We start from the raw sequence: 23,588 nt of genomic DNA, 5'->3' as shown, positions 1-23,588 counted from the left end.
TCTGTTTCCATGCTGTATCTCTAAAGTCTAAATTTAATGTTACCAGGTAAAAAGTTGCTGTTATTTACTATCCAAATTTTGTTCTCAAAGTCAGACACTCAGACAAATGGACTTAGTCCAGTGGGTCTATACCAGAAATATATTCCACACCCACAAGCCATCTTCTCTAAGTTCCCTATCCTATCTCTTTATGCAAGCAGTTGGCAATTTCTTGCTGCACCCCACCCTCCCCCCCCCCCCACACCCAGGGAGTATTCAATAAAAGAGAAACAGAATAAACAGGAACAATAGTGACACACAAAGCACAAGTTCAGGGGGGTTTTATTTGATAAAATTTTACAGAAAAAATGCAGAAACTGAAAATGTTTTCATCCTCTAGAAATTGGAGGTTCACCACATTCCACCTAAACATTACAATTAAAATGTAAAAAAATAAAAGACACTTAAAAATCAATTAATCGATAAAGCTTCCAAATACGACCTGCAGGCACTTTGTTTTGGAATGTTTAAAAATCAAGATTAAAAAAGTTGACATCTCTTGGTTGAAGTTACAGCTGCAGTGAAACAGTTGTTGGATCATTCTCTGCAGATCCTAGTAGTAGTCTTTGTTATACTGATTGCTGTACTGGCTCCAGAACTGCTGAAGTCGCTGCAAGATAAAATGAACTACATGAATATCATAAAAATAGCAAGAATTATACTTAAAATAAAAATATTGGAAAGTTCAATGCTATTAAAAACAACTTGGCTGGGTCACTTATCCCATCATTGGTCTACGATGAGCAAATACAATGGAACTTGTATTAAATGTTTTGAGGCACCGGAGAAGATAAGGTTCTTTACAAATAGGCATGCAATGGTATACTGGAAAAAATCTGTTACATTATATGCATACTGTCCTAAGGACTCTCTGTGGCTAGAAGTGGATAACAAATCAAAAACATGACATCTATCCTTTATTCTGTTTAGTAGCATACACTAGAATTGGCCTGTATTTACACCATTGCCTCTTAATTTAAGGATGCAACATGTTCTATGTAAACTAACAAGATTAAGCACATTATTATAATACAATAAATTTGACAGCCAAATTAGACACCCTGTACCAATAACAATCTGTTTATGTTTGATTGTAGGGATAAATATTGGCCAGAACTCCAAGGAGAACTCACTACTTCTCTTCAAAATTATGCCAAGAAAGCTCTTGCATCTACCTTAATAGAGCAAACACTTTCTGATTTAATGACGTGTATGGAGTGGACTTGCTCAGGGCTGCGCTGAATAGTCAGCTGAGAGTTTTGTGTTCCGATTTTCAGCAACAACTAAATATTTTATTCATGTTATTGACAAAATGAGCCCAGTGTGAAACTGTTGGTCTTGTACATTGTCCCCTCTAAGAGATGCTCATCTCATTGAACCAACTGTAAAGACCATACTCTCAAAGCAATAACCCCAAAATACTGTGAATCTGAAGAAATCAAAATAAAAAAATGCTGGAAACACTAGTCATCGGCTTGGAATATTAACATTTTTCTCTCAGGGGAAATAGTGGAACCTACTGAGTACTTCCAAAATGTTGTTTCATTTCAAATCCTGCAGCCAGGAAGGTACAACCTCCTTTTACTCACTCAACCTTCCACTCTAAACTGCTTCAAGTTCTTCTGCGTCTTTAATAATTATGCAACTATTATTTTAAATCAACTGTAATACGTCATAACTTTATCAGTGCTCATTCTCAGCAGTTTAAGAATCACTGCCCTTTTAAAAGTTTAAAAGGAAGTTTGAATAAGCATAAAATGTGCTTTAAATTAACATTTCTGATCAAGAACCAAATCAAGCAAAACTCGCACATGCATAGATTTAATATGACACTACAGAAAGATCCATCTATGGAGTTTTGTCACCAAGACTGAAAGGACTTTCTGGCAAACATCTGGTGTCGCACTCTGGTGCCCAGTTACTTACCGCCTGCTGCTGACGGTTCCAGTTCTGTTTGTAGCCCTGACTTAGGTTGTAGTTTTCATTTCTGTAGCCTTGGTTGTACCCACGATTTCCCCTGCCCCTGAAATTCTGTGGTGAAATAATAGATTTCAGTCAAGAGATAGAGCACTTACTCCCTGGACATGTTTACATTGCTAACTATTTCCAAAAACGTATTGGACCACCAAATCCTCATTCTCAACACTTGGCTGCACTGCTTGAAATTTTCCAGCTACCTGCAATAATGAAAACACATTTTGATTCAAAAGAGCAAGCAGCATCAATAGCAGATTTTCCCTGGTACTGTACAAGGAGTCTCCACTCGAAAATCTAATCTAGTGCAGCATGTATAAATTTGTTACAAAAGCAATAGTGAACAACAACTTCTGTATTCAACTGAAGCATTGACAGTAATTGATATGTCAATTTTATGATAGCAAAGAAGGGTTTTCCAATCTAATCTAATTTTTTTTACAAGTCCTCGAGAAATAGAAGTGTCATAAACTTCAATGACATTTCTTCAAATTAGGCAACACAACCCTTCAAGACATCCACCAATTAACAAAATCATGATTGATCTACCTCAAACTGATTTTCACATATCCACTGATTCCTTTAAATAATTCTCTACCATGGAGAGCTCTGCAGGCATAATTATTGGTTTTCTGCATACAAAACTGAGCAATAGATCTGGGTATTAAGAGAATAGCTTTATTCCTTTTAAGCATGACAGCATGAGGCATCACTGATTGTGAAGACCAACTACCAAGAATGAAACACAACTGGGATGCCAATAAGTGGGCTGAGCATTCAATACATTTCCAACAGTAAAAGTTATAATTTCTAGCTTTTGATAATTTACGATAAAAGGGCGAAGAGAAAGACAAATGCTGAAAAGGGGAATTTAAAGAAATTTAAGTGGGTGGTGAGAAAAGTTTTCAGTTTGGCTAAGATTACTTAGTCATCAGATTTTTAAATGTTTCTACCCTATAGGTACATGCATAAGGGCAAGACTTATGGTTTACAAATTAAAATCTTGATTAGAACAAGTTGTAAAGGTAATCTATAACCAGACAGGATTTCTTTAGGGGAAAAATGAATTCAACACATACCTGTCCATAGGCACCTCGGTTGTTGCCTGAACCCCCGTGGTTGTCTGCTTGAACCCTGTGGTTATAAGAACCACCACTGCCGCTGAAGGAGCCCCTATCAATGAAACCACCCCTGGTGTAGGCTACCATGGGAGTGAAGCGCTGGTTTTGAGGATAACCTTGATTTTGCTGATTTCCTCTTCTATTAAACTGGCCACGGTTTGAACCTGTGAAAAAGCAGAGTATTCAGACTATCAAATGAATGCTTTAAATGAATAGATGAAAAAGAAAATTATTACATGTTCACCAAGATTTTCAGGCACCCTTGGTTCCAGAGCCTTTCCAGATTATCTGTTTTGCTGGACCAAAAGAGGCCATGGGATCCAAGAGGAGTCCAACGGTACCGGAACGGTCCGTCTCAGTTGCCAAGATACTAGCCTGTATGAGCTATGAGAACGGATCTGCCATCTCCGGAGTTCCAGAGCCCCTGCCGTTTTATCCTGCCTTGGTAACACAGGTGACCTCCGGGAGGATTCAATATTCACACCACTGGGTTGTAGCTGCCCAATTAAAATATGAGATGCTGTTTTCGCTTGGGCAGCTGACAACCCAGTGGTATGAATATTGAGTGTGTAAGAAAGAACTGCAGATGCCAGATAACATCGATGGTAGACACAAACTGCTGGAGTAATTCAGCGGGCGAGGCAGCAGCTATGGAGAGAAGGAATGGGTGACGTTTCGGGTCGAGACCCTTCTTCAGACTGATGGTCTGAAGAAGGGTCTCGACCTGCTGGATATTGATTTCTCTAACTTCAAGTAACCCCTGCATTCCCTCTCTCCATCCTTCCCCCACCCAAGTCGCACTAGCTTCTTGTTCTCACCTAGCAAACAGCTTAGTTCCTTCATCACCATTACTTTTTTGCCTATCTTTTCATTTTATATCTCAACACCGTCTACATCTCTCGTTTCCCTTTCTCCCAACTCAGTCTGAAGAAGGGTCTTGAACCGAACTGTCACCCATTCCTTCTCTCCAGACATTGCCCGACCTGCTGAGTTACTCCAGCACTTCGTGTCTATCTTCGGTTTAAACAAGCATCTGCAGTTCCTTCCTACACATACCAACTATATTCCCGTTCCATATCCAGCAACTCCTGCACAAATGCATGGGAGCATCAGTTAACAGCAACACTAGTCTTGACTGCAATGTACACACCCTTTTTATTTTGTCATCGGCTCACATTAAAATTACAATCACTTATACAACCCACTACAGGATATCAGAGCAAACTAAATACCCAAAATAAACCTCTTCCTTATTTTCTTCTGTGCAATCTTGTGGTTTGCTGTGAAGGATTTAAATGTACACAGATACAATTGATGCTTAATGTACAGCATAGAATGTCCATACCTCCTCGGTAATTGCCACCACGGTTCTGATATCCACCACGTCCCCCTCTCTGACCTCCTCTATTGTACTGGTTCATTCCACCTCGTTGACCATTCCGCCCCCGATTCATTGCTCTCTTCCCAGCATTAGTGTTGGGCTTTTTCTCAGGTGGAAGAGCTGCCTTACTTTCTTCCTTGTATGTCTCAAGCAATTTCTGAGCATCTTCCTTCTGCAGTTCAGCGTGGCTCACCTCGTCCAGAAAGTCACCCACTTCAGGGAGTGCAAAGATACCTTGAAAAACAGGCCAATAACATTAAGAATCTAAATGTCAATGGAATTATCTCCAATATATATTCTGCCTGCATATCCACAAAGGGTTCAAAAGAACAGAGTATTGCAGCTACAACATGCTTTATAACAAAATCACACATTTCCTGCAATCGGACTCATGCTGGAGAGCAAGTCCATGGCACTAGTTGTCCCTTGCCATTTTTTTTTATTACTTCCAGTGAGACAGAGTGTAAATAGGCTGCTCAACTATGGGGAAACATCACAGCTGAGCTCTATACTCACCCATTGTCCACATGCATGCTTTCTTCAGCAGAGGCCACTGAACAGCAGCAAGAAATATGGTGCGAGGAGGTGCAAAAGGCACTCCAGCACCATTATTGACCAATGTCAGATGTGGCAAAGTTAAAATAGCCACAATCTATATTCTCCATAGCAACATGGTTATTTGCTGCAACTTGTCTATCTGGAAAGCATCCTTTCCTTCCGTTTCAATCCTGACTGCACCTCAAGAGCTCAATTACAAAAGAACTTTAAAATTAAAATAAATAAATAAAAGTGCTTGAATTACACCAGTATTTTAAAAAGATGTGAGAAAATGGTAAAATGGAGAAAATAGCTCATAAAATAATCACAAGATCAAAACCATACAGGAAAATCTATTTTGAGAAACTGCATGGCAAGAGAAATTGGTTCTAACTACAGTTCAAACTAAATTTATTTTTAAAAAAGGGCACATATTTTAAGTTTATCGAAGTAAAACACGTCAAATCAATCTGAAAACATTACTTTTAATTTTTAATTTTTAAATGGGTCATTCCAAAGGAAAATCAAAAGATCTGAAGTAATAGATTAATATATTTGTAAAATAATCCAAAATGGGCTACAATTCACTTAAAGATTTGGATAAAAATAAACAAATAATTGCTAAGTGCACTGTTGTATCACTAACACATTCAACGACCAGGTGTTCTAGCTCCCAAAGTAAAACTGATCAAGGCATGACCAGAATTGCACTCAAATTGGATCTACACCTTTCATTTTCAGAACAGCATGTTCTGGGACATCCTTTCCCTCTTCCTCTGCTTTCTTCTTTGAACGCTCCTTATATTCTTCATCTGATGGACAAATGACAACCGCTTTACGCTGGAAGCCTGCGAACAGGCACATCTTTCTTCTCTGTGCAGCTGCACACACATTTGTCTACACAAGAAAATTAAAAGTGTTTTTTTTGAAAAACAACTGCTTCTCATTTTGAGTTATCCAGGCACCCCTGCCGCCCCATTCTTCCACAGCATCCCATCTTTCTTAATTTGTCCAGCATAGCTGATATAGCATCAGTTTATTTTTCCACTATATACAATTAATTACAGTAAAAGAATTACAAAGAGGAATGGCTACAGTAAAGATTGAATGTGCCATTACACTGTTTTTTTTCTGGTGCTTTCCCTGCATATCAACAGCTCAAGTGCCTTTCAAGGCCCCTACCTTTAGTCTGTGCATGAACACTATTCTCTAAATATATACAGCTGGTGTTCTAATTCAATCCACTGTCCCTCAAAACAATCTAACCAGGTGTTTAGACCATCTACAGGAATAAACTATTAATTTGTGTTAACTGCAGGAAAGAGAAGAATAGAACATAATATCCACATACCTGATCAAGAATGTAGTTACGCTTCTTGCGAGCAGCTATCTCAATAAACTTGCTCAAACACTGTGTAGCTTGTTGGATTAACGTGGTTAATTTACCTCTGTCGGTCTTCTGCCGCTTGAAGCTCAACACCTGAAACAGATAACAAATGTTGATCTGAAGAAAATTAGAAACCACTTATCTGTTCTTGTATTTTTTTTATCAAGCAAAACTTTATACTTGCAATTTCTTTACTTATTTACATACTGTGCCATATACTCCTGACGCCATTTTATAAATAAATGATTATAGCATTCTGTAGAAAATACCAAAGCATCTAAATATTGCAATAGAATTTTGTCTATTCATTTTCTCAACTTTAATAAAATGCCCTTAATGTGTAGACGGTTAATTAAAGATTAAATGGAAGAGAAAGCCAGGAAACCTGTTTCACACCACCATCTGCTTGCCTCAGTGTGCAATTGCATTACTGTTGGAAATGGTTTTAATACGTAATGTCTGCGAGTTGTTTTTGACTTGAGTTTTAATAAAACAGTGGAATAAACACAAGATTTAAAATCACAACGGAAAATTTGTACACATGTCTATCAAGATGCATCCACACAAAAAGCAATAAAATGTTGTCCTTTTGGTGGGGGGGGGGGGGGGGGTCATAAATTTTATATTTATGCAATTCATCTTGTTTTATTTGCATGCACCTACCAAGAAAGACATTTTTCTCAAATATCTAACCTTCATAATATCCATGATGTTGTTTGTCCCCAAAATATTGTATTTTCTTGGGTATTCTGCTGAATGCTTCGAAACCCACACTGATTTTCCACTGCCAGGTAAGCCAACCATCATCAAAACCTGAAACAAACCAAGCAAGAAACATTACTACAGACCAATTCAAATTACCTCTTTTGAACCAGACACTAATCGCTAATTTAAAGAGTTAATATTGATTTGTTTTTGCAATTCAAATATCAAATGGTATGTTAGCATTCATAGCAAAAGGATTTGAGTATAGGAGCAGGGAGGTTCTACTGCAGTTGTACAGGGTATTGGTGAGACCACACCTGGAGTATTGTGTACAGTTTTGGTCTCCTAATCTGAGGAAAGACATTCTTGCCATAGAGAAGGTTCGCCAGACTGATTCCTGGGATGTCAGGACTTTCATACGAAGAAAGACTGGATAGACTCGGCTTGTACTCACTAGAATTTAGAAGATTGAGGGGGATCTTATAGAAACTTACAAAATTCTTAAGGGGTTGGACAGGCTAGATGCAGGAAGATTGTTCCCGATGTTGGGGAAGTCCAGAACAAGGGGTCACAGTTTAAGGATAAGGGGGAAATCTTTTAGGACCGAGACGAGGAAAACATTTTTCACACAGAGAGTGGTGAATCTCTGGAATTCTCTCCCGCAGAAGGTAGTTGAGGCCAGTTCATTGGCTATATTTAAGAGGGAGTTAGATGTGGCCCTTGTGGCTAAAGGGATCATGGGGTATGGAGAGAAGGCAGGTACAGGATACTGAGTTGGATGATCTGCCATGATCATATTGAATGGCGGTGCAGGCTCGAAGGGCCGAATGGCATATTCCTGCACCTATATTCTATCACGTTTTTATGTCACCACAATGTCTTGTGCAAGCTAGATCAAAAGAGAGAAAAATCATACTAAACAGCATGATTCAAAGGACTGGAGCCAATTACTTGTTATCTTTCCCATGGAATATGTGGAGAGAAAGGAAGCACAACATGGTGTCCACTACATGGAAGAATGTAGTACCAAAGAACTACTGATGTCAGTTTACAAAAAAAACAAAAACATAAACAAAAACAAAAAGTAATGAGTTAATCAGCACCCGTGGGGAACATGGTTTTAGGTGAGATCCAATTTACAGACAGAAGGAACTTTAGACTTTTCCACTGGGTGGAAGACACATTTGGGGCAAGATAAGAACAGTAAAACAAAATGTAAATGAATTGAAATTGGGAATGAAATCTCAATGACATTTAGATCTTCTACTTCAAATATTAAATAATAATAAATGTCTTCTTTCTTAGGCAAGTAAACTTGGAACAGATGGAAAAGATGGAACCAAGGTACAGAGAAGGTAAAATTTTCAGAAGGGGTTCAATGTACCCAAGTCAGATGTTCCTTTTCACGTTTTAAAAATATCACACTTGCCTCACATTCTCCTTTGGTATTCGGGCCCTTTGGCCCTCGTACACGCTCCTCTAATGGGACTTGCTGGATGAAAATGAAGTCTTCAGGTATAGGAAAGTATGGAGTCTCCATCTGTCCAAAATTAAACTCCACTGCACAATTATGGCAGAGAACATGTGGAAATAAAGCTCTGTCAGCGTGACAGTCTTTCCCAATCTTAAATGCAACACCCAGATCCTGTCCATTCTTGGAGTAAGAGACTTCTACTTCATCGGCATCAAAGTTCTGTAACAAAACAAAAGATTGAGGGAGTTTGCAGAATTTCCTGCAAAGAAAAATCCCCATTACAGCCTTAGTTCAGATGGATTTAGTAGCTACTGCGGCAAGAACACTAATACCATTACTTTATACCATTGTGCCATGAGATCATGATGCAAAATTATGAACTGAAAACTTACTTCAATCATCTGTACAAGGATTGTATTAAAATAGCAGCATGTCGTATCGATCTCAACTGTCATTCCTTTCAGTAAATTCAATGCTATTTCTATGCATTTTAAAATTTAAAAACGCAGAAAGTGGGTGGAATAATGGAAATTAGAATCTATTCCAAGATGCCCCAAAATATTAACTTACAATAAAACAGCCAATCACATCATTCTCTCCAAACTTTTCACCATATTCTTCAGATTTGCAATTCGAACATTTTGCTCCATTTCCAGAGTACCCAATGGAAAGCTCTTCTTGCCCTGAAGAAAAAGGTGTTTATGATTTAAATCCCATGAGCAATCCATGTTATGTATGTAAAACAGAGGTAAAATGGAAGGGAAAAAATGGCCACAATTGAAATAGTTAACCACCAAGTATTCAAAGATGAAAAGTCAGGTATACATTTTGGTTGTGGTCAATAGAATACACCCAAAATCACATTATAACTGAAACAAGATTAGAAATGCAATGACTAGGTACTATGAGTTCAAGATAAAAGTATACATGGCCCATGTTTCTAGATCCAATAATGATAATCAGGTTATCTATAAAATGAGATTAACAGGATGGTAGTTTGTGAAGTAGACAGGGATATTGTTCTTTGTCGTCTAAACATTCTGTTTTCACTACAGTACATTAGGCCAGAAATACTTGGTTCCAACTGTTGGATAAAGCTACATTATCATGCATACTGAACATGGATGCATTGTGTAAAGAATGGCCAAAGTGCTTATAAAACAGAAATTGACAAGTTCTAATGACAATGAACCCTACAGTAATTATGTAATACTTAAATACTAGCCAGATTTTCTGGAGTACTGAATTTTATAGAGGTGATTCCTCCAGTGTTATTTTTGGAAGAAAAGCAAGCAATGTGCATGAAGGATAATCCAAGAAAGAAAATAAGATTTAAAAAAGCACTGGAAATTGGAATCTATTAGTTCATCAGTATTAATTTCTCAAATGGAATTTAACACAGAGAATGTGAGGTGTTGCATTATGGGAAGTCTAACATAGGCATGACCTACATAACGAATGGTAGAGCTCTGGGGAGTGTTGCAGAGCAGAGGTATCTAGGAGTGTAGGTGCATGGTTCTTTGAAGGTGGAGTCGCAGGTAGATAGGGTGGCCAAAAGGGCTTTTGGCACATTGGCCTTTGTCAGAGTATTGAGTATAGAAGTTGGAAGGACATGTTGCAGTTGCACAAGACATTGGTATGGCCACATTTAGAGTATTGTGTTCAGTTCTGGGCACCATGTTATTGGAAAGATGTTGTCAAGCTGGAAAGGTACAGATAAGATTTAAGAGGATGTTGCCAGGACTAGGGGGTCTGAGCTATAGGGAGAGGTTGAGTAGGCTGGGACTATTCTTTGGAGTGCAGGAAGATGAGGGATGATCTTAAGAGGTGTATAAAATCATGAAGAATAGATCAGAAAGATGCACGGAAATTCTTGCCCAGAGTAAGTGAAACAAGGACCAGAGGACATTGGTTTAAGGTGAAAAGATTTACTAGGAATCTGAGGAGTACCTTTTTCACACAAAGGATGGTGGGTGCAGGGAACAGGGAACAAACTGCCAGAGAAAAAGTAGTTGAGGCTAGGACTTTCCCATCGTTTAAGAAAGTTAGACAAGTACATGGATAGGACAGGTTTGGAGGGATGTGGACCAAACGCAGGAGGTCAGGCTAGTGCAGCTGGAATACATTTGCCGGTGTGGGAAAGTTGGTCCGAAGGGCCCGTTTCCACACCGTATCACTGACTCTAGTGTGAAATGAGAAGCAGCGGATTTTCTGGATCAAACACCATTAAAGGTGAAATTACAGGTTTGCTGAGAAAATGAGGAACACAACAGAAAAGAACTCTCAAATGAATGGACAAAGGAATAAAAACGGATTAGAACAGAAAAATCATGGTGCATGTGTAATGTAGAGACATTTTAATATTCCAAAATATTGCAAACATCTTCCTACCAAGGTTTACTGAAATCTATATAATATTAAAAGTGTGTGTGTGTGTTTCTGCATGACTTTTGGGTGCCAGCCTTTGATTCGTTGCTACGCCAACACCAGAAGCAGAAACGCCGAGATTTATTCCATTACGGTAGAGATTTCACTTTTCATTCCAAGTATCCACTCCTGATTAAATTTCGTTGTGTTTTGTACACATTTTTAATTAAATCCTTCTCCCCCCCCCCCCTCATTTTGTCGCCTCCTGCTGGCCAGCGACCATAACGGCTGCTGGCGCCCGCCTCAAAAATGCCATTTAAAAACAGCCGCACTGCTGAGTGCTGGAATCTTATGTTCGGGAACGGCTTGAGTTGGAGAACCACGTCTCCCGTGGGGGCTACGGTAGGGAACGGCTGCGTTGGGAGAGCAGACCCAACGGGTCTGCACTTGGTCTAGTTAATATTTAAAATTACACATTGAGGCATATTTTTCTTACGGATGGCATTAATTTAAAAGCTCAGCTGATTTTTGTAGTTCATACAAATCCAATCGCCGACAGAAAATGTCGAGTTCACACAATGTCTTGAATCATGGTATATTTGTGTGATAAATAATGAATTAAATTTAAGCATGGTTTAAAAACCTACTTCCAAACTTCAGTTGGTGAAATTATCTATATTGGTGAGATAATAGAACATTTTTTTCCCCCTTCATCGCTCCTTTCTTATATAGGCACAGTAATCAAGTTCTGATTTTCTTTCCCTGTAGATACTTACATTTATCAGGGTATAAAATGAAAAGCTCAAAGTAATCCATAACAAAAAGCACACAATCATCTCGACCCAAGTATTCATTTTCTAGTGGATTCTAGACTCAAACCTCAAAGAAAACTCAAATTTAATTTCCCCACCACTAAGTGAACAATTATCAAGTAGCAGCTATTAACATTGGATACCTGAATGCCGACCAAAAATCAATCCTTCTCATCTGATTACCGTTTGTGAACAAAATAAATACACTGATGATACATTACCTGCAATACTCTATAAAATTAGCACAACTCCAAAAACAGAATTTTATTTTCTTCAGCCAAGAGATGTCAGTGTGGAGAATTAGGTGTTATTTATGTCAGTCTCAATGGAAACTAGCATGAGAACTCAAACAAGTATCCTGCCTCGTATTCTTCAAATTTGAGACTCCGGCTTTGCCCTATTTTATAAGCAGCTGAGAATGTTAGATATTTGGCAAGAGAACAACCTTATACTTTCAGTACAATCAGGACACCCACTGAACTGCAAACATCATTCTCAGCAGTATCAATAACGTACAGATTTCAAGAACAATAATACCCTTCTCAACACCAGGACATTTTGCACTTTGTCCATCATTGTAGCTTTTGCAACACTGTGCCTTCATGTTCAACTAGAACTATTTCTGTGCTGTAATTCAACATTGAAATAGGTTTAAACTGCCCGGGTTTACACAGCTTTTATACTTTCTTAAATGGCCTTTGTTTATGACCTGTTGATTTCCAGCATTATTTTATTTTATGTGAGATACATCTAACAGATCATACAGCTCATCCTTAATATTGGAGTTTAAAAATAAAACCCTGAAAAATGCTATAATCAATGTTAAGTTTAAGAGACAGGATGTAGATGTCCATGTAGACCATCGATCACATCGATGCATACAAGTCCTTGATGACCATGTTTCTTATCAGTTCTGTTTCACGGATTCACATTTGCTCCCTACACACCAAGGACAATTTAAAGAGGTCGATTAATCGACAAACCCACTCGTCTTTGGGATGTGGGAGGAACCCAGAGCACCCAGAAGAAACTCAGTCACAGGGTGAACATGCAAACCCCACAGATGGCACCAGAGGTCTGGATCTAAACTGGGTGCCTGGCTCCTTGAAGATGCAGCACTACCAGCTGTGCTACTGTACTGCTAAATGTATAATAAGGTTCTGTAATTCCCTTTTATTGGACTGCCCAGCGATTCTACCTCAAATTTTTTTCCCATAAACCACTACATTATTCAAAGTCCAAATGACTATCAAATCAGTTGGTACAAATTCTTCACAATGTCTTTCTTTCTAATATACCTCCATTAAATAAGTTATGCATAATCAACTCAAGATTACAACACATGCCAAGTCTAAAGCATGTAACCCAGTGGGCGACAATGCCCAGCCGGCCTAGGAAAATTAAGATTTTCATAGGACACTCCAAAAGCAAAATATATAAGTGCTTGAAATCGGAAGAAATTATCCTAACAAAAAAGTCAATAACCCAAAAAATGTTTCTCTATCTACCGATTCTTGCTGACACAGAGCATTTCCAAACATAAATTGTTGGTTATTTCCGACATTGGGAAAGTCAAGTCACATTTATTTATATAGCACATTTAAAAAACAATTCTCGTTGGCCAAAGTGCTTTACATTTGTTATAAGAATAGTATAAACAAACAAACTACATACATATATACATATAGCCCTCGCTCAGAGGACGTCAAGAAAGGCTTGGGAGTCCAGATAAGTTTTTAGTCTTGGGGAAAGGGGATGGAAAAAGATCTGGACTGTAGAGAAGTAAAAGTCTGACAATAAACTCACCAAGTAACATGCTGTAGGAATCCAGTGACCAGCCAACCCTCACCTCGTGTGGGTCAGTCTGATCTGCTGGCAGATGTTTAACTGGTATCTTCTCAGAAACCTGTTGAGACAAGATAATATCACTATTGTTTTGCATGTTTAAAAAAATAATAATAATGGGGCAGAATTATATCAAAAATATTTACCTTCATCTCAAAGCAGACTTTGCCTTTATTAATTCCATAAGAAGCTCTTCCACCAGCCCATAGGTAGGCAAAACCTTCCATAGTCAGTGGCATCGCGCCAAAACGATCTCTATTGATCTTAAAGTGCAAATCACAATTATCTAGAAAAAATACAATACCCGTTAGTGTTTTAATCCGTCACCCAACATGGCAGTAACCCTATACATTGTTAGTACACATCGGCAGACATGCACATACTTAACATGAACATTTTTCAAAGTAACCGAGGAAGCTCTACATCAATTAAGACAACCAATCGCAGTAGAGAATCATAAAAAAGATGCTGTAAAGCAACTAAAAGCACAAACAAACATAAAATTGAATTGTACCAAAGAATGTTATGCTACTTATTTTATAACAGAATCAACAGACCATAAAGATGAGTAACCAGCTAGGATCTTGGCAACAGCTAACATTCAGCAACTAAATAGCTCAGACATAATATTTACAGAACTCAGTCTCCACCACTTATTTGCACTCGTACAGCAGGATGGTTGTCATTAATTTACTCCTCCATCCAAGGTTACACACATTGACATTATAATATTAAAACATTGATAAATATTAACTTTCAGCCAGTAGCTACGTCACAAGAACAAGCACCCCCACCAAACAGAAAATAATTCACTTAGCTGCAATAAATCTTTTTAATTAATGCAAAACAAATGAGATAAGAATGGAAACTGACTACACCAAGTCACCAGTTCAAGGGTGGACATGTTAGAATACAAAATGCATAATTTCAATGCACTGCCTCGCAACCCAACTCTATTTTGTCTTTTTTAATAATCCAACTCCTACCATTTAGGGAAAACGCACGTAAAATACCAGCAATCTTTATTTTGTCACCTTCTTCCTTTCCCTCAACCAGAATAATCGACAGGCTGAATTATTTTTATTTTCCCAGCCTGTGGTGTTCTCCAAAATCTGAACAATTTACATGGTATCTATGAATTCTTGACTGTGTATATTCTACATCAGAGTTTGAAAACAAACTTTAAAAAAAATTACAATGCTTGAGGAATGCTGGCAGGTGACGCTTGGGGTCGGAGCCTTTCTCACATAATATTGACATTTTAAAAAGCAAATGCTAAACTCCAAACAAGCAATGCCTTCCCGATTGCTGCAATTATAGATAATTCTGGGACAACTGTAGCTGTGACAAGTGCGTTTTTTCCTGAATTTGCCGGGTCATAAAGGCAAAACACTGTAGGCCAGTGAATAAGTTTTAGAACTTTGTTTGACATGTTAGAAATTGAGAAATTACCAAAAAGCAAATGTCCATTAAAGATCAGGTTTGAGAACTACGAATACGCCAGTAATGTAATTAAACACCTAGCATTCATTCACCTATATTTTTTTATTCTAAAGAGATATTTACTGAACTTAGAGATAGACACAAAAAGCTGGAGTAACTCGGCGGGACAGGCAGCATCTCTGGAGAAAAGGAATGGGTGATGTTTAAGGGTCGAGACCCTTCTTCAGACCAGGATCTATGCCAGTGGAAGAAAGCTATTCATTATAATCCCACTTTCCAGATATCAGTCCATTATGCATTACTGTGAAATGCAAATTAACCATGACTTTCTACATGCAATTAGAGTTTATTACTACTACCCTTGAAAACATTGTGTTCCAGCCCACCATTAGCATCTGGGTTAAATAGCTCTTCCCCCCCCCCCCCCCCTCCCCCTGTTATCGACCAAAGGAAATAGGTCTTCCCACCCACTATTTGGACCCTGTGTTAGGTTTTGGTTACTTCCTTTGGAGAAATGCAAGATCAGATTATAGATTTGACAAAAGAGGTTATATCGAATAATTTGGTTTAAACATTAGCAGACCTCTAGCTAACAAGGGTTATAAAATGAGTCAGAGCCTCAATCATTCCAAAAACATTAGATAGTTCTGCCACAAAGTATATTTCCATAATTCTAATTGGATATGCTGCAAGCAATGAATTAGGGAATATTATTTGGGGGGCCGAATTGTTTATTGATGATATTGATCGAGAACTGCTCAGGTTTTTCTTGGAATTGACAAGCAGGTAATAGAAAAAGCTCTTGGAAAAAATTTCTGGGGGAAATCGGTTTCCATGTAACCTCCCCGCAAAAATCAAGCACCATAACACATCTGCTACTTTAACTGCAGGTGGCCAATGAAATGGACAAATGGCTTCTACGGACACTTAGGCAACGATTTTCTGTTAAACAACGTAATACACTGCCTTTAGTATTTTTTATCTTGCAGAAATAAAAACAAACTTCTTTCTATTGATAAGGCTATTATTTTTTAAAACCCTTGGGGAAAAATAAATTTGTTATTGCAAGTCCGAATCTAGCCCGAACACTAAGTTTGCTGGGAATGCAACTGTCATGTTATAGCAGAACTACCTGCACATTATTTTTAAATTAGATAAGCAGGAATTGCACATGTTAATCACAGGCAGATTCATTGCTGATATTTGCAAGAAATGGGTAGCTAGTCATGAAATCTGGGTGGAAAAATGTTCAAGTTTTGGGAAATTTTGTAAAATGGAGGGGAATAGGACAATTATTAACTTGAAACAATGCAACCCCCAGAGTAAAATTTCCCAACACTTGTAAAACAGTTCAGTTGGGGAATCAGTCACTTTGGGTAACATGGCGATGGTACGGCAATTTAATTGTGGGAAGCACTGTTGATAGTGGGACTGGGAGCAATTTCTTTGGGAAAAAAACAATTGTTCACAATTATTGGTAACTCAGTTCCAGCTACTCCTATTAATATATTGTCGTCAAATTGACTCGTTTTAGAAGTGAAAGGTGAATTTACAGGAAAAACCAAAAAAAAAAACCATACTGGGTTTGACAGAATAAATGCTGGACAGATGATGTGTGCCTGGCTGGAATATACAGAAGCAGCGGCCAGTCAAAACAAGGGGTTGACCATTCAGAACAGAGCCCAAGAAGGCTATGCACTAAATTGCTGAGCAAATTCAAAACTGAGTCAATGGATTGTTGTACATAAAGGGAAATGAAGAATATGAGATTAGTGCAGTGAAGTGGCAGAGCTAAATGGCCTACTCCCGTGTCTAATTCCTATGTTCTTAGAACACTCACATGTATCCAGAGCAACTACAGTATCATCAAACTCCTCCTCATCTTCTTCCACAGGGGGCAGAGGAGATTTAGACCTGGGAAAAGCCATAGTTAATGATTAATACATTTATATTTAACAGAACAGGAGAAAATGATTAAAAATTGTAAACATGATTAAATATACCGCCGATATTTGTTTTCTTCAATGTACTCATAATAACCGCGTCCGTGATCTTCATGGGGTCTCTTTACTCCTTTGCGATTTTGCTCTTTACTCTTATCAGCTGTCTGTTCAACCAGGCTTTCTCTGCCTACAAAAAGGGAGTTACAAATTGCAACATCATGAAAACCTGAATTCTGTGGTCAGTGGTAAAACAAGACACCCACCGCAGACTTTCCCCCTCTCAAATCTAGGTGACTTTTGTAGGACCCCTGGCATTTAGTCAATCATTGCGTTAGCAGTCTCAATTGCCAATTAGATTGAAGAATTCTTCCAGGCAACAAACTTGTAAGTAAAAGCTGAATAAAAATTGGAACATTTAGAAGAGTGGAACTGGAAAGCAAATGTTTTTTCATCGTTTAGAAGCTAGTTCTTAGAGGACTCGACGGAGTAGATTTTCACAGGGGGTTCCCTTGGCTGATGAGTCTAGAACCAGAGGTCAGTATCAAATATGCAGCTTGTATTCTGGACTGAAATGACAACTAATTTCTTCACTCAGAGGATTTTTTGTAATTCTCAACCCAAGATGGTTGAGGCTGCCATAAAAATCATTCCAAACAGAGATCAATAGCTTTCTATATATTAAGGGAATCAGGGGATAAAGTGCATGAAAATGAAAGCCAGGTAGCACATGATCTTTATGAAAGTGAGAAGAGAAAGCAATCCTAGGGCCAATGTCTTCAAATAAAAGGGAGTGCGTATATGGAATGAATTATCAGAGCGTACCTGTTGAGGTGGGTACAATGGTGACATACAAAAGACATTGAGATACATGGATAGGAAAGTTTGAGGGATATGGCCCAAGAACCGGCAAATGGAAGTAGCCCAGTTATAAAACCTGGCCAACATGAATTGGGCCAAAGGGCCTGTTTCTATATTGTATGACTCAATGAATGGCAGAGCAGGCTTAAAGAACCAGCATGCCTACTCCCAATTCTCGCCATATCCTTACATAGAATATTATATAGAACAGTACATTGCGAGAACATGCCTTTGGTCCACAATGTTCATGCCAAACATGATGCCAAGTTAAAGTAATCGCTCTCTGCATGTCACCTCAAGCAGTAAATGCCACCACCCCTCCCAAACTTTTACAATGGGAAGGTTTCATAAACAACTGAGGTTTTGTCTATTTACCAACTTCTAGAAGATTTGTTGAAGAAAAATGAAAAGCAGTGCTCTATTTGAAGGAGGGAAATCGCTGATGATAACTACTGGCTGTCTCAAACATGCAGCGGAAATTGTGTGTCATTGAGTGACATTGAACAACAACAATATTAGTGAAGAAGTCTGGATTACAAATGAGCATTGTTCAGAAATGTATTGATGTTGTACAATTAATCTAATTTGTAATACTCGAGTATTAACTTTATAATCAATGTAATCATTTATTTACTTTCGATATTTCATTGTATTTTCATGAGCTAAATTATTACACAGGTAGGGAAAAAAAGCTTTTTTGTTTTAGTTTCACAAGCTAAATATCTACAAAGAGCACCAAATTACATTAGAATTGGATCACTGTTATCACATTACTTTTCTACAATTGATGAGCATTTTGAACCATATTCTACATATAAAATAAACTTTGCCGCCAGTACATTACATTGTAACCACAAATGAACTCAAACAACTAACAATCAGCTAAACATCCAGTACAACCCATTGAAACAACTTTCAAACCACTTATTTAAAAAAATGTTTTAATGAATATATTTTTTGTGATTAGCTCATTCTAAATAGCACTTTTGAAATGTTACCATCATCCAATCGCTCCACAGATTTATCCACAATAAAAATCCCGATAGGTTTATCACTTCCATTCTGCTGATGTAGATGTCACATAGTTCAAATAACTAAGGTCACCCAAGCTAAAATTACGAAGCTCATTTCGACCATAAGGATGCCCATGCTCCTCACTAATTTCTGGCACAAGAACTCCATCATTTAATTGGATGCCAAATTTACTACAGGTTTTACATAATGCTAAATCTGCAAACATTTGAAAGTGGGCAAATTAATTTAACAAATAATTTGAATTCACTGTAATCTTCAATACAGTGTTACTAATGTGAAGAATATTATTGCTATAATTTACAGTGTCTTTCTGTGACGGGTTCAGCATTATTAAACCAACTCTTCCAGGCCTCAATTCCAGCAACATTTACATTATTAACGCAGCCATGCAAAATAAGAGTTTTCCATAAAAGCATACTGAATGGATCTAAAAGCATAATGAATGGATCCAACACCACCTCCACTTTTCTATGTATTCTTTGGTGGACCAATGATAAGCTCTACAGTACAAAAAGAACAGTTATAGGATTGGGAGATTAAAATAGGAAGCCATCTCTGAAAATAGTCTTTGGATATTAATATGCAAGGCTTTTCCAAACTTGGAAGGAACTGCCTGTTCAGTATTAGTCAGACACTAAAAGCAGTTATAAATATTTTGCAGAAGGTGTAGAGCACAGATCACAACACTATTTAAATGCAAGTTAAAAATGCCAAACATAAACCTAATTGAAACCACTGCAAAGAGAGAATGTGGACAATTAATTTGATTTTAACAGATCATTTATTAGCCACCAACTAAAAATTGAAGTTCAGCATCCGTCCCAAATTAAATGGCACTCATAAACTTGTCAATGTATAGAATACATCTGGATCACCCATATATATCAAACAAGATTTTCTTTTCTCAATTTAAAATATCGCAAACACAGAAAATAGACCAGATTGAACAAGGCTTTGTGCATTAGCAGAATGCTCTGCAACAGTTATCTTTATTTCACAGAATGTGATTTGTATCCTGGCAGCATAAAGGAGGTACAACAGGCTGCAATTCACTATTGCAATAAGTGTGAGATTTACTATGACATAGTCTTAAATAAGTATTTAAATAGTTCATTCAGGTGTTACTTGAAGCTGGTAGGAATTTGCTGAGTGGCAAATTCATAAATCCCTACAAATAAATCAAATCTTGTTGTAAGAAGCCTGAGCTGGTAGCAGAGGGTTGCTTTTTAGACTGGAGACCTGTGACTAGTGAGGTACCACAGGGATTAGTGCTGTGTTCTCTATTTTTCAGAAGGTATATTAATAATTTGAATGTGGGTAGCATGACTAACAAGTTTGCAGAAGTCACCAAAATTGGTTGTAGAGGACAGTGAAGAGCTCTGTCCAAATAAACTGGGAAAGTGGGCAAAGGAATGATTGACAGAATTTAATGAGGGCAAAGTCATATATTTTGGGATGTATTCCAGCCAGGACATGCACAGTGAATGGAAGTGCCATTGATTAGCAAGACCTTGATGTACAAGTACAGAGTTCCCAGGGAGTGAAAACAAAAGTAGACATGGTGATTTGTCTTCATCAGCTGAGACACTCAGTATAGGATGGATGTTATTAGTTAGGACGCAGAAAAGATTCAGACAGAATGCCTTAAGTTATAAGCAGCAATTGGATAGCCTGGGACTGTTTATTTTCCCTGGAGCAAAGAAAGCTTGGGGTGACTTTATATGGTTTAGCATAGACCAAGTGTAGACTTAGCAACCATATCGCCAAACACTTACACTTGTCCCGCCAAGGCTTGCTGGATCTCCTGCTAACCATTTTATTCCTCATTCCATTACTATACTGGTCTTTCTGTCCTGGAAGTCCTCCATTTCCAGAGCGAGGCCACACTCAAACTGGAGAAACAACACTTCGTATTCCACTTGGGAATGAACATAGGATTCTCCAATTTTAGGAAACTACATAACTCTCTCCCTTCTTCCCCTTTCTACCCCCCTCCCCACCCCATTGAGTCCTACACAAGATTCCACCTGGCTCACACCCAAATCTCTCATTCCCTTCCAACTACATTCCTTCATCCAGCTACACAATTCACAACCCCTCAATCCCTTTGTCTCACACCTTCTGGTTCATGCATCTGCCTATAAAAGGCTTTTGTCACCTGTATCGACCTATTACCACCCAGGTTTAATGTGTATGAAGGAATTACAGGTGATGGTTTAAGCCGTAGACACAAAATGCCCAAGTAACTCAGCGGGACAGGAAGCATCTCTGGAGAAGGAATAGGTGACGTTTCGAGACCCTTCTTCAGACTGATGTCAGGGGAGGGAGTACATAGATAAGGAAGTGCAAGGTGTGAAATCAGGACAAAGGGGATTTAGACCAAGGAAATTGTAGAATAGATCATTGTTAGCTGGGAAAAGGTAACAACAAAGCAAATGCCAATAACATTACCCATGATACCACCGCAAACAGAAACAGATTTACACCCTCAATGTTATTTAACATAAGGCGAGGTCTGGACAAAACACACACATCTTCCACAAGTCCATTAATGCCACATCTGCCACCGAAATGCTCATTCATGCCATAACTCCAATTGACTAGCCTTCCTACTCTTGGCAATTCTAACATTATATTCACCCATCACCTCTTTACTTGTGGTTCCACAATTACTGCTAGTTAAGAAACAACTATACTTGAAAATTTTAACTCATGTTTGAATCTTCCCTACTCTCATAGCTTATCCCTTTATATTTCCAAAATCACTGCTGCTTTCCCACTCTTTTTTGAATAAATTCATCAGAAAGTACTAAGATCACAAACTTGGGAATTCCTTTAATAAAAACCATGCCTCAATTCCTATTATTTTTGTAGTATGAAGTTCCTTAAAACAAAATTACTGAGACTTAAGTCACCTACTCTAGTTTTCTTATGCTGTTCGTTATTTGTTTAACAGTGCTAGTGAAGTGCCTTTGGGCGTTTTTTAATCAAACTAAAGGGAAGCTGCTAGCTAGCGTTGAACAAATCTTTACAAAGGAATTGCTATTGACGCGCTTAAAGACATGCTTCCAGTATACGACATAAACCACTTTTGCTCATCCTCGCATGGGAACACAAGGCTCGTTTGACTTAACAGGCATTCATATTTCAGTGTATTGAAACTGTTTATTTGTTAAAAAGTAGTCGCGGATCCTAAACTATTGAAGTTCACACGTGCCGCTTTTCCTCCTTCCCACCCACATCTCGTTTGTTTCCATTCTCCTCTACGTTACTCCATTTTGCTTTCTGTTTTGCCCACCCTCTCCTCCATTTTCTCTCGTCTTCACGACCCTCCTCCGTGCCCGTCATAATCGTACCGCTTCTTTCGCAAAGGCACTATCGGCACCCACGCCATATCCGAGCCTTGACTTTGATGGTGCGAGCAGCCTCCCGCCAGATCTCACACGCTCTCGGCTGCGTGGTCCCGGTGGAGGCGCCCGCAGGAAATGACGGCCGGAGCTACAGTTTAAACAGGGTGCATCTCACTCCCCTCTCCTCTCCCCCCCCCTCCCTCTCTCTCGTCTTACGGGGATGGAAACGATTAAATGCGAGGCCTCCCTCCAGCACCGTCTTTTGCCGGACCCACCTTTGCCGCTTTGCTGGATGGCCGGCTGCGGCTCGGGGGCCGGGGCCGGCACCTTTGGCTCTCTCCGCTCTGGCTCGGCATCCGCGTTCTGACCGAGCTCCATTGTCTCGTTTCCCGCCTGCTGCTGGGGCCCGGCGGGCGCCGCGTGGGCCTGGGCCTCGGCCATCCCGTTTTCCTCCTCTTCCTCCTCCTCGCCTAGGCCACTTTCGCTTTCCGCCGTCTTGGGCTCGGCTTCCGAGTCCGCGCTCTCTGCCTCCTCCACTCCATCCTCCTCTTCGAACTGGTCGTCGATAGTCTCCCCTCCCCCACGGGCGGGCTCAGCCGCCGCCGCCGCCGCCTGTTGCTGCTGTGGGCCGGACTCTCCGAGGCCCTGGACTTTGACCAGAGGCCGAGAGGCTTCCAAGTGCCCTGGAGGGGCGCCGTTCAAGCCCGGGCCCGGCGCCTCGTCCTCAGCTTTGTCTCGGGCTCCCAGCGCCTCCTCGCACAGCGGTTCTTGTTCCGCGTCCTCATCGGGCAGCTCCTCCGGGCAGGCGGAGTTCTGGGCCGCCTCCTCCTTGCCGTTTTCCCCGGTCTCTAGCGGCCCGGGCCCATCGTCTCCCGGCCCCGCCGTCTCCATCTCGGTCTCCTCGGTCTCGTTGTCAAGGGCAGCTTGCAGCCTCTCCTGCAGCTCAGCCTTCAGGCCCTGTACGCTCAGGCCCCGCTGCTTCAGCTCATCTTTGAGCTCGGATACCTTGAGTTTCTTCACGTTGATGTCGCTCATGGCTGCTCCGGCCTCCGTGCGCTGGCGGTTCCGATCCCACCCGATCCGCTCGCTCCCACCTCGAGGCGCCGCGCACGCTCAGTAGCGTGTTACCGTAAATCTCAGGGTGTGCGCGCAGCGGGCTGCTACCGCTAGTTGGTCACTAAATGGGAGCTAGTGAAGTGATGGATTTATGTAGCTGCTGCTGGTTCACAGCGGAGGCAAATAGTTGTTGGATTTCCGAGTGACTCGTGTTGGTGGCGGATAGGAATTACTGCTGGCGGGTCTGTTGGTGATGGCTTG

The 23,588-nt window shown here is 39.6% G+C and overlaps 1 protein-coding gene across 1 annotated transcript; it reads right to left on the bottom strand.

Annotated features, from left to right (window-relative positions):
• Positions 1–303: 303 nt before the first annotated feature.
• hnrnpu (heterogeneous nuclear ribonucleoprotein U) lies at positions 304–23,367 on the bottom strand. Its single transcript, XM_033025892.1, has 14 exons — positions 22,547–23,367; positions 17,089–17,215; positions 16,926–16,999; positions 13,789–13,928; positions 13,604–13,703; positions 9,189–9,301; positions 8,574–8,837; positions 7,133–7,252; positions 6,404–6,532; positions 5,781–5,949; positions 4,480–4,749; positions 3,093–3,298; positions 1,966–2,070; positions 304–649 (listed from the first exon to the last, which is right to left on the bottom strand). The coding sequence occupies exons 1-14, from the start codon at positions 23,304–23,306 to the stop codon at positions 593–595; spliced, it is 2,634 nt and encodes an 877-aa protein (XP_032881783.1). The 5' UTR covers positions 23,307–23,367; the 3' UTR covers positions 304–592.
• Between the last annotated feature and the right edge of the window lie 221 nt (positions 23,368–23,588).

The sequence above is a fragment of the Amblyraja radiata genome, chromosome 8, assembly GCF_010909765.2.
Source record: "Amblyraja radiata isolate CabotCenter1 chromosome 8, sAmbRad1.1.pri, whole genome shotgun sequence".
Classification (NCBI taxonomy): Eukaryota; Metazoa; Chordata; class Chondrichthyes; order Rajiformes; family Rajidae; genus Amblyraja; species Amblyraja radiata.
This window is presented reverse-complemented; position numbering and strand designations above follow the sequence as displayed.

What these genes read in the sequence shown, in the direction of transcription:
- hnrnpu (XM_033025892.1), bottom strand. Translation starts at nt 23,306, where the DNA reads ATGAGCGACATCAACGTGAAGAAACTCAAGGTATCCGAGCTCAAAGAT. An exon ending in ATGTGATTGGCTGTTTTATT is followed by an intron (nt 8,838 to 9,188) that starts GTAAGTTAATAT and finishes GTTTTGTTACAG; the next exon opens with AACTTTGATGCCGATGAAGT. An exon ending in ACATCATGGATATTATGAAG is followed by an intron (nt 6,533 to 7,132) that starts GTTAGATATTTG and finishes TATCTGTTTCAG; the next exon opens with GTGTTGAGCTTCAAGCGGCA.